The sequence below is a fragment of the Mauremys mutica genome, chromosome 11 (genome assembly GCF_020497125.1).
Source record: "Mauremys mutica isolate MM-2020 ecotype Southern chromosome 11, ASM2049712v1, whole genome shotgun sequence".
In the NCBI taxonomy this organism is placed as follows: Eukaryota; Metazoa; Chordata; order Testudines; family Geoemydidae; genus Mauremys; species Mauremys mutica.
The window spans coordinates 79,237,237-79,252,697 of NC_059082.1; the positions used below are offsets into that span (position 1 = coordinate 79,237,237).

Sequence of the window (15,461 nt, forward strand, 5' to 3'; positions counted from 1 at the left end):
TAGGATCTGTAGCAAAAGTCAGCCCTAACTACACTGCTGAACCAAAGCGGGTGTCAACCCACTTGTGCTACCAATGTGTGGCATAATGCAAACAGGGCCTAATGCTACTGTGTGAGTATCAAAGAAGTGAGGGGTCCCCATAGAAATCCAAGGGGTTACATCAGAGATAGATGGGGCCCTTGATGCTCAGTGTTGGCCAATGTGTGGGGCTGGGGGAGGGGAGCCTACGGTCTGGGAGGCACAGATCGTCAGAGCCATCAATTGTTGGAGGAGCTATTGTCAGGAGGCGGCTGCTGTCCTCACTTGTCACATTCCCCAGTGCTAATCAGTTCCCACTGCTAGGCTGCTCCAGGCCTTCTCTTTCCTCGCTGGCTCCAGGGGCTTCACAGACTATTGCTTTTGGAGGCTGGCGGGTAAGAGACAAATCCGGAGATCCTCATGCGAGGATCCTCATCCAGCCCGGTGCATTTCCAGCAGGGGATCAGTTCAGTGGAAATGTCACCGCGACCCAAACCCGCTTTGATTCTAATTGGATCCTTCCCTCGCCATCTCCCCCGGTTCATTCCCCTCTCTCTGTGCTAATGTCACGTCCCTCCTTCCCCCACAGCCAAACGGTGTCATTATCTCAGCCTGGCGTTCCCTGGGCTCTTTGGAAAAGTAATAATAATTAATAATCAAAGAGAAAGGAAGGAGTCTTCCATTAAAGCAACAGCTCAGTGTTTTTTCAAGCCGCTTTCATTTTTCAAACCCACTTCCTTGTGTAGCTTTTGGGCCCTTTCCACCCTTTCGTTTTCTCCCTCCACCCCGTGTCCCCAGGGCCTCTCTTTCATTTGTGTTCTTTTGTTCCCCGATTCCTTCCCCCCTAACCCCTTTGGTGGGACGGGGGAATGTTAAGCCATGATTTCTGCGTCGGGTGACTTGAGCACTAGGTTCACCGTATTTTAATCGAACTGTCTTTTCTCCGAGATACATGCTTTAACCGCATCCAGCTGCTTGTGCGTATTGGGAAATCCAGCTGTAATACAGAAGAGCTCGATTAAGCGGAGCCAGCATTCCATTCAAGGGGAAGGGGGAGTGGAATAACGGGGCGCTGGAGGGGTTGGGAAATTAGCAATGCCACCTTTCTTAGTAGCTTTTAACAGCGTTTTTTGGTCATGTATTTCGGAGGCTTCGGTTTTCAAAATAAATAAATAAAAGGTGCTGAAATGTTAATGATATCCACAGGACACTCAGCAGGAAATGAGAGCAATCTGGGACTAATAAAAGCAGAAATGTAATTTGTGCAGATAGACAAGGCTCAACAGGCAAAGGTGCAGGCAGCTTCATTTAGAGCCACGCAGAGTTTTGCACATTCTGGCCTCGTAAATATGCCGCCCCCCCAGTGCAACAGAACGAGGGGGGCGCAACCTTCCCTGGATGGGGCTGCATGGAATGTGGGGATTTTATGGTCACGCTGGAGAAGGTGCAAAGGGGCGGGGGTAACCTTGTTTCATGGGCTACATGCTGCAGGGGCCATTGTGATGGGGATTTGTGTCCGCGCTTGTTACGAGACTGGAATGAAATTGTGTGTCTGGGTGCATGCACATGTTTGATCGGGCGTGCACACATGTCTGACTGCATGTGGGAGGGTGCATGCGTGCACATGTTTTGATGTGTGTGCATGTGTTTTGCATGTGTCGGGAGGGCTGCGTGTGGGTCTGTGTGGGGGTGGTTTGTTTTTAACAGCCAGCCTGAAGTCTTTAGCGAAAGGAGCAGATGACGGCTCAGATCTGCACAGAGAGAGAGACGCCCGTGTCAAAAAACAGAGAGAGAAAAAAATCCCGCCTCTGTGCACAGCTCTGGTTTGACTCTCTCAGCAGGTGTCTGGTGTAATGTGTTAGATGCACCAACCAAAGCCGGAATCGAAGTGGGGAACTAGGGCGAGAGGCTGTTCCCCGTGTTAAAGTCATTTCCTTAATAAACACGGAGAGAGGACAGAAGGGAGAGAGAGAGAGAGAGATTGCTCCTCAGAGAATGGGAGCGGTATGAAGAGGAACCGGGCTGGCCTTATGGTGTGTCCCACCCCAGCTTCTACGATGGGGCACTGGCCCTTTCTGTCACCACGCCTGGTGGGGAAAGCAGGCTGGCTGGCCGGGATCAGGGCCCCCCAAGCATTCACGGTGCTTTTGTTTAGGGCCAGTCAATCAACAAGAATGGGGATGCTGCCTCACTAGTGGGTCCCCTCCAGGTGCCCCCTCCCTTTTGTGCTTCCCAGGGGAGTCAGACCAACCCTTCTAACTCACGTGGAGGATTCCCCATTTGCACACGGCTAAGCCGTTCCTCTTTCTTTCCGTCTCCTCCTCCTTTCATCTCTGGGGACAGGCCTGCAGAACGAGCTCTTTCTCACCCGTTGTAGGGGACGTCTTCACTGCACAGTTAGCCCGGGCAATTGGCACCGGGGTTAGTCTAGCCTGGGTGGTGTGAGCCCTGCGCCCTCACCGTCTCTACACTCACCCATGTGGGGCGTATCCCAGGTTCTTTGTGCTGAGACACTCCAGGATTCTTTCCCAATCCATTCCGTCAGTTGTGGGAGAACTGGAAGGGAATTGTGGGAAGGCATTGGAGGACTGTCAGCTCTTGCTCTTGCATGCAGCCTTGCTGCAAAGCGGGTGTGTTTCAGCCCGAGCTAAACCGGAGCCTGCGCTCTCACCTGTACCCCCAGCCGTGTCAGGCAGCCCGGGTTTAAAGCATCTCCAAACCCAGGTCACATGGTGTGTGGATGGTAGGGGGTTGGGGCTAAACCCCCAGGTAAGATCCTGGGTTAACTGTGCTGTGACCGCATCCCCTTAGTGGGATGTGACCAGAAAGGTCCCTCTGCGTTTATTAGCTCCCCCTGGAAGGAGTCAGAAGGAAACCCGCATGACCAGAATCCTTCTCTAATGTGGATAGATCATGTGATTTCCAGTGTGGGAATATACCTGTGCCTGGCCCCAGCAACAGGCCATAGAGGAAGCTGTGAGGGTGGTTTGGGGTGGGAGAGGCAGCGGTATCCCTCACCAAGGGGATTTCACACGCCACTGGCGCTATTCGGTAAACTCTGGGGCGGCGCAGGGTGCAGATAAGCCAACAGTAAATCCTCACCCTGGGCCCCTCCAAGGAAAGCAAGTTAGAGAGACACTGGTGGGGCCTGCTCCTTGCTACGCCCCCTCTATGCCCATTGGCCCTGAGCACCTCACAGGATCGGGCCCTTAAGGTCCATGCTGATGTACCTTTACCCTTTCGTGAGCACGCATTGTCTCACGGCACGTTAGCTGTTTGCCTACCTAGAAGATGGAAGACGTGAGGCAGGCGCTGCTCTTTCCTGACAGATTTGGGGATAGGAACCGGGGACGTTTTATGATGGCTGTGCCTCACTGCTCTTCTGATAGACGTCTGCTTCAAGGGGCAGACAGAGTCCAGATGGGATCACACCAATTGAGGAGGTTATTGTTGGGGGGGGAGGGGGGGCAGAGAAGCAGAACCAGGAAGTTGAAATGACTTTCCATAGCAGAGCCCGTGTTTCTGTCCTCCGTGCTGATAGGTCAAATAATAACACAACAATAATGATTAATAATTTAAAAAAACCCGAGGCGTTGTAACTGGATTACAGGATCCTGAAATCCCAAGGGAGGGTGTGGGGAAAGGAGGGAGGATCGTTTTGCTAAGTGATTGTCAGCACTCGAGGGGCAGAGGGGGATGAGAAAACAGGTGCGTGAAACACTGAGCAACCTAACACCATTCAAGCCACATCCAGATGCCGCCTGCATTGGTTGCCGTCCTTGGCAGATCTGAGCCCACAGGGATGCTGGGGCTGGCAGGATGGGCTCAGTGTTCCTGAACCAGAGGGTGTCAATAGACTGCAGCTGGTAAGGGAGAAAGAAGGGGGGAAAGGAATTGTCATTGGGGTTTTTGGTTTTGTTTTGTTTCCCTTTAAAGGCTGGGGGCGGGGGGTGTCTGACTGTAGGGAGGCCTGCATTGCAAAACAACAGCTGCAATACAGGCACAAATCTCTAAAATCTCGCACCGGCTTTTAAACAAACAAACATCAAAATAACACGCACCTTCCCCCCCCACCCCACCCCCACCCTTCCCAAAGCCAAGGTAAAAGAAAATGGTTCATTTGAATCCTCTCTCTCTCTCTTCACAGATAACAAGCCCGAGCCATGCAGTCCTTTCGAGAAAGGTGTGGTTTCCATGGCAACCAGCAGAACTACCAGCAGACTTCACAAGATACATCACGCCTGGAGAATTACAGGCATCAAAGTCAGGCAGGGCCGAACTGCGAGCGTCAGAGGCTGGTGGCGAAAGAGTACTACAGTCAGCAGCAGCTGCCTTACCCGGGGTACGAGAACAGCGCCGTGGAGAAATATCACAGGGGAAATAAGCAATTGCCTGGCCAGCAGCTGCAAGGCCGGCCGGCCTTTTCGAATTACGCAGTCCAAGAGAATAGCCCATACCCGGCCCGCTATTCTGGGGAGGAGAGCCTGCAGCCCTGGGGAGCTCAGCAACAATCCTTAGCCGGAGGAGTGGCAAAGTATGAGGAAAACTTGATGAAAAAGAGCCCGGCTCCCGCCGGCAGCAGGCAGTACCACGAGCAAACGGCTCAGCTTCCATTCCGAACTCATTCCTTGCACCTGCCGCAGCAGCCGCCGCCGCAGCCACCTGCCTTGACGTATCCCAAGCTGCAAAGGCAGAAGATCCAAAATGACGTCTCCTCACCCATGTCCTTTTCCCAGACCGGCCACTTTACCCAGCACTCCCAGTCCCAGTTCCCAGCATCTTCGACGTACTCCTCTGTCCCAGGAGGGAGCCAGGCAGCTCACTCCTATAAAAGCTGCACCGCGCCCTCCAGCCAACAGCACGAGCGGCCTCTTGGAGGGGCTGCTAACCTAGCATCTGGGCAGCGAGTACAGAACCTGCATGGCTATCAGGCAAACCGAATTAGCTACGACCAGCAGCAGCAACCACAGCAGCAACAGCAGCAGCAGCCCTTGCAAGGAAGGCATCATGCCCAGGAAACACTTCACTATCAAAACCTAGCAAAGTACCAACATTATAACCAGCCAGGCCAGACCTATTGCCAGACTGATGCTCCAGTGAGGACCCCAGAGCAATATTACCAGACATTTAGTCCTAGCTCAAGTCATTCTCCAGCTCGTTCTGTTGGTAGATCTCCATCCTATAGCTCCACTCCATCCCCTCTGATGCCAAACCTGGAGAATTTCCAATACAGCCAGCAATCTCTCAGCACAGGGTCTTTCCCTGCAGGCATCACTGACCACAGCCATTTCATGCCTTTATTGAATCCTTCTCCAACAGATGGGACGAGTCCAGATGCTCAGTCTGGGAACTGCAAAAACTTGCAGAAGGAGAAGATCCCTGAAAATCTTCTGTCCGATCTCAGTTTGCAAAGTCTAACTGCACTCACCTCACAAGTCGAGAATATTTCCAACACCGTCCAGCAGCTTCTCCTTTCAAAATCAGCAGTGCCCCAGAAAAAGGGCATCAAAAACCCTCCTAGGACACCAGAACAGCTAAAAGGCCAACACTGCAGTCCAGAGAGTAGCACGTACTCTGCCGAGCAGGTAGGGACCCCCCTGTCGGACCCTCTTAGCACTCCTCAGTCAGTCCATGCTGAAACTCAGGATGCCGATTATCTGAGCGGGTCTGAAGATCAGCTAGAGAGAAATTTCCTTTATTGCAGTCAAAGCCGCAGTCCAGCGAGGGTCAACAGCAACTCCAAGGCCAAGCCAGAGTCGGTCTCTACTTGCTCGGTGACTTCTCCAGACGACATGTCCACAAAGTCCGATGATTCTTTCCAGAGTATTCATGCTAGCCTGCCCTTGGAAACATTCACCAAGTACATGACCAATGAAAGGGAGTGCCCGAGGCTTCTCCTGAGTACGCTATCTCAGGAGGAACTGGCTTCCGAAATCATTGTGCTACAGGACGCTATCAACGAGAAGGCAGACAAAGCCTGGGCCAACTCCCCTGCTTTAAACAAAGACTCCGTGAAATCCCCTTTCCACGTAGAAAATCACAGAACGTGTCTGGACTCAATGGTTAAGAGCACCTGGTCCAACCAAGGCGACTCGGGTACCCACACCGAACCCCTGAAATTAGACAAAGCCTCTGGGGGAAACAACAGTAAGGATTTCAGTGAAGAGGTTTATGAGAATGCCCAGGTGGAGTTTACAACAACTGAAACAAAGAATGCTCTTAAAGTCACCGGTTCCCTAGCATATAATTCCAAACCCAATATCCCAGCTGCTACTTCGAGTTCTGGGGCCACCAGTTACAGCTGCTATTCAAACACCACGGCCAACTCAGTGGGTTCTGAAAACACCATGGAGACTTTTGACTGGCCAGATGAAAGCATCAGTGAATCATGCCTGAGGTGGAAGGAGCTTGGACCATGCCTACAATCGTCAGATCTTTCCAAGGGTTTGTTCCACAGCAAATTGGCCGGGTCTTGCAAAGAGAAAAAAAATGCCTGCTGCATGGATATATGTGACGGTGAACAGCCAGCCAAGAATGAGCAAGCCGAGGACTTCAGCCAGCAGCAGATGGGGGAGGAAGAGGAAGACACTTTGACGTATGATGAGGCCACCAAAGCAGATAGTGAGAGGTGGCTGGAGGATACCAGGCACTGCTGTTCAGGTGGGGACTTCAGTGAAATCCCGATGATATCATCTCCAGATCTGAAGGAGTCTGATTTGGAACCAGAAGAATATTCATCTCTGTGTGAGCTGGCTAGTTCAGAGCAGAAGTCTGTGATCTACGATACATCCCCACCTAAACCTCCTGAGAATGCTGCAGTGCTCTCCTCCAAGGATGTGCCGGTATCAGCAGAAGAAACTGTAAGCACAGTGGAGAAAGAAAATTCAGGTCCCTCTTCTCGTTTATCTGGACAGTCTGTTATCCTCTTAGGCCCGGCAGTCGGCACTGAAACCAAGGTGAAAAGTTGGTTTGAATCTTCCCTGCCTCACATTAAACCTGAGGAGGACTCAACGGTAGGTGAAAGTGTCCTCCAGGAGAAGACAGAGACCGAAACAACCTTGTTGGTCAAGGTAAAGAAGCAAATGCTACCGGAAAATTTGCTGGTAAAATCAGAATCAATCTCGAGGGGCAAGACTCTTCGCAGCAAGAGGGTTCATTCTAGGTTGTCAGAAGGAGAGGAATCCAGAAAACCAGTACCAAGCCCGTTCAAAGACATCCAGGCAGCTGGCATGGTGGCCAACACATGTGTAGGGCCAGATGGCCCGATAGAAACAACAAGCAAAAATGCCCATGGCCAAACTCCTAGGTTTCCAAATGAAGGCTTGCCAGCTCGGATGTGTACCCGCTCTTTCACTGCCTTGAGCGAGCCCAGGACGCCAGCCCCACTGGAAGGACTGAAGATGTTGGCCCATCAAGAAAAGTTAGGGAAGAAACCAGTTTGTGGCATGAAGCAGAGAGTTGCTTTCAAAGCCAGGAAACGCACCGGAAGACCAGCCCCAAAAGTTGTCCAAAATCCCAGCGATCCCACTTCTCTCCTGGTCCCAAACTTGGTGCAGAACGAGGACTTTATTGGCCAGAAGGCTAAAGGCCTGGAGCCCCACGATGCAGAGGTGAAGGACCAGAGATCCATGATCCTGCGATCTAGGACCAAGACACAGGAGGTCTATACGAAAAGGAGAAGGGAGAAGAGGACAGCAGAGGTCAGGATCAAAAACTGTAAAACACCCAAGAAGCTCCTTTCAAACAACCATCTACCCCCCACCTTCAAGATCACACCCCCAGGGGGGCCACACAAAGAAGGGAAGGTGAGCAAAAGAATTAAACTCCCTAAATCCGGGCCCGGAATGGGCAGCAAAATGTCTGAGCGGCCGCTGCATTCGCTGAAGAGAAAATCCACCTTCGTGTCCCCTATCCCTACCAAAAAGAGAAATTTAGTTTTAAGGAGCAGCAGCAGCAGCACAAAAGAGGAGAAGCCTGAAGCCTCCCCCAATCTCTTTAAAAGGATGCCATCAACCAAAAAGGCAAGAGCTAAACTGCCCACAAAGAGCTCCTGCGAAGCGGCCATGACGCCCCCTCCAGCTAAAGAACCCCCCAACGTCTGTATTAAAATCACCTCCCGGGCAGCATTTCAGGGGGCCATGAAGACAAAAGTGCTGCCCCCGAGGAAAGGCAGGGGCCTCAAGCTGGAGGCCATTGTGCAGAAGATCACCTCGCCGAATTTAAAGAAGTTTGCATGCAAAACGGCCGCTGCCACCGCTACTGCACACAGTAATCCTCTGAGCCCTGCCGGCGCAGAGAAGGAGCGGGCCTTAAAGAATGCAAGTGTAACCCCAGCGGTGGGAGAAGCGGGGCCATTAAACCAGGGCATGGCACAAAAGGCTCCTGCCGCTTCAGTAGCAGAGCAATTATGCAGAAATTCGAACAACAGATCCTTAAAAGGAAAACTAATGAACAGTAAGAAACTGTCCTCTGACTGTTTCAAGGGTGAGGCCTATTCATCTCCTGAGACAGTGCAGTACAACAGCAGCAGCATGGCTGCAAAGAACATCAGCCTGCTGCCCAAGAAGAGGAACCGAAAAGGGAAAGCAGCAGCCTTCAGCGTGGCCAAAAACCCATTGGACAGGCGGGCGCATCTGGCCCCTGCTCTGCTCCTGACGGCCAGAGAGCGGGCAGGCGCGGGGGACGCGCTGGGGAACGGGGAAGACGGACAAAGGGACGGGAAGAAGCCAAAGACCGAGGACAAAGACTTTGCCAAGAAGGAACCCCCCGAGGGGAGAAGCTCCCAGACCCAAACCCGGGCGCAGAAGCAGCGAGTGAACCACTCCAACTACAACGGCTACTCCAAGAGACAAAGGAAACGGCACACCCGTAGCAAGGCCAAGAACGTGGCCTCCAGGTGTAAGAGCAGGGCGAAGCAGCGGCGGCGGCAGCAGCAGGCCCCTCTGCTTAACCCCGCGGAGCCCGAAATCAGGCTCAAGTACATCTCGTGCAAGCGGCTGCGGACGGACAGCCGAGCGCCGCCCTTCTCCCCCTACGTGCGGGTGGAAAAGCACAACGAGTTCACCACCACCTGCACCATCATCAACTCAGCCGGGGAGGAGGCCCGGCTCCACAAGGAGCAGCAGCCTTCGTCCTCGGCCCAGGCCCTGCTTTCGGGTGGGGCCTCCCTGCAGCCCAAGGCGGCGCTGCCGTTATCTTCCACAATGCACCTGGGCCCAGTGGTGTCCAAGGCCCTCAACGCAGCCTGTCTGGTCTGCTGCCTCTGCCGGAACCCAGCCAATTACAAAGACCTTGGGGACCTCTGTGGTCCGTATTACCCAGAGCACTGCCTGCCGAAAAAGAAATCGAGGCTGAAAGAAAAGATTAAAGTGGAGGGGCCCAGCGAAGAGGCTCCCGTGCCTTCGCCGGCCGAGCGAACGCTCAAAACGACAGATAATAATTGTACAACGAGTACAATCAGTGGAAAGCCGCCAAGGCTGGACAGTGCCGCTGACTCAGCGAAACAGAGCGCTCTCCGGTCGAGTTCCAGGGGGATGTTTAGGAAACTACAAAGCTGTTACTGCTGTGATGAGAGGACAGAGGGAGAGGAGGCGGCAGAGAAGCCCAGACGGCACGAGTGCAACAAAGCCGAGTCCCCGTCTCAGGAGTCAGTGGGAGACACGCAGGAGCACTGGGTTCACGAAGCCTGTGCTATATGGACCGCTGGGGTTTACCTGGTTGCAGGGAAGCTGTATGGGCTACAGGAGGCGATAAAGGTGGCTGCTGAAGTGGTAAGAGCCTCTCCTTAGGCTAAAGGGCCATTTGGAACGTGCACACCCGCTCACCAGCCCTACACACCCGCCTCCCGTTAGCCAAAGTCTGGGATGGCCCAGATCAGAGAGGGCAGGTCAAACCCACAGCTGTGATTGTGCGAGGGGCATTTGGGGCGGGAGGGAGAGGAGCCTTACCATAAGACATAAGGATTGTATCCTCCAAACAAGTCTAACCACATTCTTTGCAGTCACTGGCTGGGGAGTCGAGGTGTCGCCCTTTAGGAGGCCATCCTAGGAAAGGAATTCCAGTGCGCACGGGGCTGCCTGAAAGGCAGGCTCGGATTTCCAACCCCGGGTGCCTCGCAGTTGCATCCTGCAAGGTGTCGAGCCCCCTCCGCTGGAGCAAAGGGTGCACTGCACCTGACACGATTAGGCCCTCCAGATAGCTAACGCCCCGCCTAGGCAGGGCATCCTCCTGAATGCCCCTGCGCTGGGTGCCCCCATTTGAACGCAGGAACAAACAGGTAACGCCCGCAGTGCTTAGCGCCAGATTCCCAAAGAGCCTCTCTGAACCTGCCCGCAGAGACTGCATCCGCCTTTGCAGTTGGGCAGATAGACAGACATGCAGTGCAACGTCCACACGCAAATATGGGGTTTGGCCTGTGCAGACCCTTTCTGATATAGGACTGAAGACTAGCGGGAGGCTGTCAGAGGCTCAGAGAATGTTAAGGCCAGACAGCACCATTAGATCATCTGTATCTCGCAGGCCAGAGCATTTTCACCCGGTTACCCCTGCACTGAGCCCCATGACGTGTTCCCGTTCTTCTGGCCATTCGATGCTCGTCCCGAATAGAGCCCGTTGTCTAGCCGTCCCAATAGAACACAGCCGACTTTCAAATAGGGCAATTAAACCCCCCCACAGGGCCCTTTTCACCAGCGAAACGCCACGTGCCCCCTGGTGGGAAGCCATTGGAAACCGGAACACCAATTAATGAGCAACCATGTGTCTTTAGTATTCATTTGGGGCCACATCCTGCCAACTCCAGTGGGAAGTCAGCCTGGGTAAAGACTGCAGGGTTTGGCTCTGTACTGAGCTTTCCTTGGCGTCCCCAGACTTGACACAGTGTTAATAAGTAGAAGAGGAAGGTGGAAGGAAAAGGGGATTTAAACATTCACCAGCCGAGTCTTATTAGGAAGAGCCAATACCTACCTCATTTTGAGTCAGACACGTGATCCTTACCTGCTGCTGTCGACTGGCTCCAAATGGCACCTTAGCACGTTCACCTTCACCTCACCAGTCTCCACGGCTCTAGTTACAGTCCCAGGCTCTTTGTGGATGGGCGGCGGGCGACAGAACAGTGTCCCATACCACTCTGCCCTTGCCCCCCAGGCGGTTCCCGTGCTGTTGCACACGCAGTAAACAGCAGCACCACGGGTGCAGTTAGACAGCCAGGCTTAACGGTGCGTTAATAAAAAGCCTGAGGAGCAACAATGAAAACCCGCCAATTGTCTTAAGAAATGTTGCTCCCAGGAAATTAAAAATAATGCACAGGCATAGATGGGGTTTGTCTGGCGACAGGTGTCCTGTAACCATGCATCAGGCCCAGGCAGAAGCTGAAAGCCAGGGGCGAGATTCTCAAAAGCACCCAAGTGATGTATTTGCACAAGTCCCATTGACTTTCGGTGAGACACATGCTCCTTTGAAAATCCCACTCAAGTTGCCTATTTAGGCCTTAAATTAAACTTTCTTTGTGCGAGAAGGTGACCCTCCAGATTCCCATAAAATTGTGGAGATCCATCACCCGTGGGGACTCTGAGATCCGCTGGAAGCAAACTGTTCCACCTTTACCGCAGCCGGCTTGGCGTGCGTCTCAGAGGTGCAATGCTAGCTGGGAACAGGGAGGGACAGGAAAGGGGAAATGGGATGAAGAAACAGAAGCTGCCTGGCCAGATTCCACAGTGACAGGCAGAGTAGAGGGCCAAGGGACCCTTCTTCCTTCACTTCTACCCTTTTTCTTTTCTGTGCCGAAAAGATCTAGTGCAAGTAAGACGCACCGTGAGGGTAGTTAACCACTGGGACAATTTACCTAGGGAATGTGATGGCTTCTCCAAGGCTCCAAGCCTTTCAATCGAGACTTGATGTTTTTCTAAAAAAAACCTTTAGCTCCGCCAAATTTGGATGCAGGGGATAGTGGGTGATGTTGTCTGGTCTGGGCTATGGAGGAGGTCAGACTAGAGGATCATAATGGCCCTTGTTCAGCTGAAAGTCTGTAAATCCATGGTTTTACCGAAGGGGCAGCCATGCCCCAAAACACCAAGTAGTTTGAGGCTGTCAGTGGATATGCCACATTGGACTGTTCTTACAATGTCCCTCGGCCTGCGCCATTTACACTGTTGGGCGCATTTAGACCTGTGCCTAAGTGTGTCTCCTCATTTGTACACACACCGTTCCACAAGCAGACTAGACAAGCTCAAAAGCAGAGTGATTATTAGCTTCTCCGGGCAGAGATCTCTTCTGCGCCCTCTTCCGTGTCTCTGAAGCACCATGCTCAGCAGCGGGGCCACTGAACTGGTAATAATTCATCATCAGAACCTGCTGGGCAAAGGAGAGCCAATCAGGGCCAGATCCTCAGCTGGTGTCACTCGGCATAGCTCCATTGGCTTCAGCAAAGCTAACCTGATTGATGACGGCCGAGGATCTGGCCCTCAGAGTGCGGAGAGGTATCGCTGGGTGCAGATAATGGCATACAGCGTTCTGCTGTGTTTTTACAGCATGTCAGTACTAGTATTTAAATAGCTTTATGAATTAATCAGGGTTGGAACATTTTAAACATCCATTCGCCCTCTATCACCAGCTGCAAAGCCCCTGAAGGGGTGGGTCTGTCCAGCTTGCTCGGCCATCCCTTGTCTTGGACCGCCATTCGCCTGCACCTCGCACTTGTACTGTTATAAGTGATGTACCTTGGAGTTGCTGAGTCTCAGGACAGCGGAGAGGCAAAGGGCCAGTTCTGCTCTCGAGCTCTGCTGTAGAGCAGGCTGGCTTGAGTGAGTGGATATGGCCCGAGGATATGCTAAGGCAGTGAACCCCATGTCATGGCTAGGAACTGGGATCAGTTAGCATGAGGAGGGTGGATCAAACAGTCAATTCCCCGCAGTTCCAGAGTTTTCATCTTCCCCTTCTGGGCTATGTTCCACATGCACCCTACCCTCTGGGCTTCTGCAGGTTGCACAGTGCAAGGTGCCCTCTCTATCCTGCCCCTTCTACCTGCAGGTCCCTGGCTGGGTGTTCTCCAGCATGGCCGTTCGATGCTGTGCAGCGTATGCAGACTGGGATCTCAGAGTCCCCACGGGTGATGGATTTCCACAATTTTATGGGAACCTGGAGGGTTCTCCAGCACGGCCGTTCGATGCTGTGCAGCGTATGCAGACTCCGAGTTTTCCAGGCCTTGTAAGGGACAGCTCATGTTCCCAGAACGGTGCAGAAAGAGGAGCACACCCAAAATCCATACACGTTTTGCACGCAGCGCAGGGCGAGCTAGAGACAGGAGCACATGGAGAGCTGGGATTCTAGACCCAGCTCTGCCCCTGACTCACTGGGTGGCCTCAGACAGGTCACTCCACGTGTGGGTGCCTCCGTAAAATGGAGAGGACGACTCTTACCTAGCCCACAAGGGGGCTGTGAGGATTAATGAATATTTGGGAACCGCTTTGAGATCCTCTGGTGGAAGGCACCAGGAAGGGCAGAGTATTTTGACCGTTGTTATACATCAAGCAAGTTCATTGGGCAGTCACCGGAAGAGCGTTTTGTGCCACTGCAATAAGAGGAGTTGCCTCCCCTGACACACAGTCAGGTTGCATTAGCCCCACCCCATCCCAGCACCCCACTGGGCTAATGCCCTTTTAGAACATAAAGGGTTGCCACAGCCTCTGAGCGGTCCAATTTGGGTCTGGTTACAGGTGTTCTTTGGCCTGCAGTTTTGGTTCCAGTCAACGGAAAAGGGGTGGTTAACAAAACCCAGTGGTAGGCCTTGGAGAGGACAGGTTAAAGGCTATGTCCATTGCATAGCTCACTCGTTAGTGGTTGTGGGGGGAAAGGGGGTAACTGGGGCAGAGTTCCTGTACTGGAGGGGCTAGGAAGGGGGCAGGAGTGCTATTCCAGGGACCAGCCATGTGCCCACTGAAGTCATTGGGAGCAATGGAAGCATGCTCTGTTGCCAAATCCGCAGTAAGGGTTACATCGCACCGTCATGAGGAAGTGAATGAGTTTGGTAACACTAGTAGGGCTCAGCCAGGCTTTGTGAGGCTGAGGAATGAACGGGGTAAATCTGAACCTGGTGGGGATGTGAAGGTGGCAGCTTTTCCTGGCCTTTCCATGGCTGCCAGGGGACTAGCTAGTTCTTGTATCTGGGATTTACTTCACTGGACCTCACTGGATTCTCTCTCTCTTTTTCCCCCCTGCCCCATTGGTGGATTTAAAGAGATGCTCTAGTTGCCAACAAGCAGGAGCAACCGTTGGGTGCTGCCACAAGGGATGTGTCCAAACCTATCATTACGCATGTGCCATTGACACAGGTAAGGCTCGCTTAGGAGAGGAGGGATTTGGGTCAAGAGGGCTTGAAGGACCTCAACTTCCTGCTCCCTAGAGTTCGGTTGCTCCTGGCGCGATTCCCGAGTCCTATGCATGAAGAGAGTTATACAAGATGGGGAATAAGCCTCCATTGCGGCTGGCTCGGAGACCCCCTTTCCGAGCGTTAACGCTCCATGGGATTTGGGGGTTCATAAATGAGAGGCACCAGCGCATTGCAGCCAGCTTTGGCTGCGCTCCTCAATGCACTTCAGACCCGGCCCTCTGCCACTCATGCCAGGCCTGAGTTCCCTCAGCAGGTCTGCCAGTGCACTGCCAGTTCTGACCAGTGTGCCTCCTATTCCAGGCCTAGTCCCCACTTCACAGGAACCACGGGTGGCCTGATTAGTTTGTATTATGTCCTATTCGTGATCATTCACAGGGTGGCACTATGTGGTTAGAACAGGGGGGCTGGGAGTCAGGTCTGCATTCTACGCCTGCCTCTGCTGTAGGTTTGTTGCATGTCCTTGGGCAAGTTACTCGATCTCACTGGGTTTTAGCTTCCCCCTTTGTGAAAGGGTATAATGGTACCTCCCATTCGTTCATGGTGCCAGAGTTACTGGTGATCTGTATCGGGAAGGCTCCAGAGAAGGGAAAAGCCTTTTTAACAGGCCAGGACCAAGTGTGTTATTCTGCACACCCCTGCAATCGATTTTGTTACTACTGAGTGTCAGTTTGCCATGCACGTGCGCCAGAGAGATGGGACGGTATTTATGGGGCAGTCAAAAACCACTGACCCAGTCTTAAAGGTAATTTCAGCGTGGCACCATTGGGCACTTTGCCACAGCCAGTCTTAGAGCCACACTCTGTGTCCCGCAGATTTCAGGGAGGATTTCGGCCCGGCCGAGGGACTTGTGCAGGGAAGGGCATTGCAGTATGATGGAGTTTGTTGCCATATCGCAAATTTGTCGTAGGCAGCAAGATGCCCGTTGGGGGCGCTATAAAGAGCTCACCCAGCCCCTCTCCTGGAGGCTGCTGGGAGAAGAGGGTTCGATGGCAGAAAGGCAGGGTGAGAAAGGCAAGAAGGAATGCAGGGTGAGAGTGAAAGGAAGAGAGCAGTGTGGGGT

At 53.0% G+C, this 15,461-nt stretch overlaps 1 protein-coding gene across 6 annotated transcripts in view; it reads left to right on the forward strand.

Moving 5' to 3' along the window:
* The window catches only part of RAI1 (retinoic acid induced 1), a 127,956-nt gene that overhangs the window by 109,561 nt on the left and 2,934 nt on the right, over positions 1-15,461 (forward strand). For all 6 annotated transcript variants that reach the window (XM_044980047.1, XM_044980053.1, XM_044980051.1 and 3 more), the window contains 2 exons: positions 4,166-9,788; positions 14,249-14,342. In XM_044980047.1, the coding sequence (XP_044835982.1) occupies positions 4,182-9,788; positions 14,249-14,342 (5,701 nt within the window). In that variant the 5' untranslated portion in view covers positions 4,166-4,181. The remainder of the gene's footprint in view (positions 1-4,165; positions 9,789-14,248; positions 14,343-15,461) is intronic.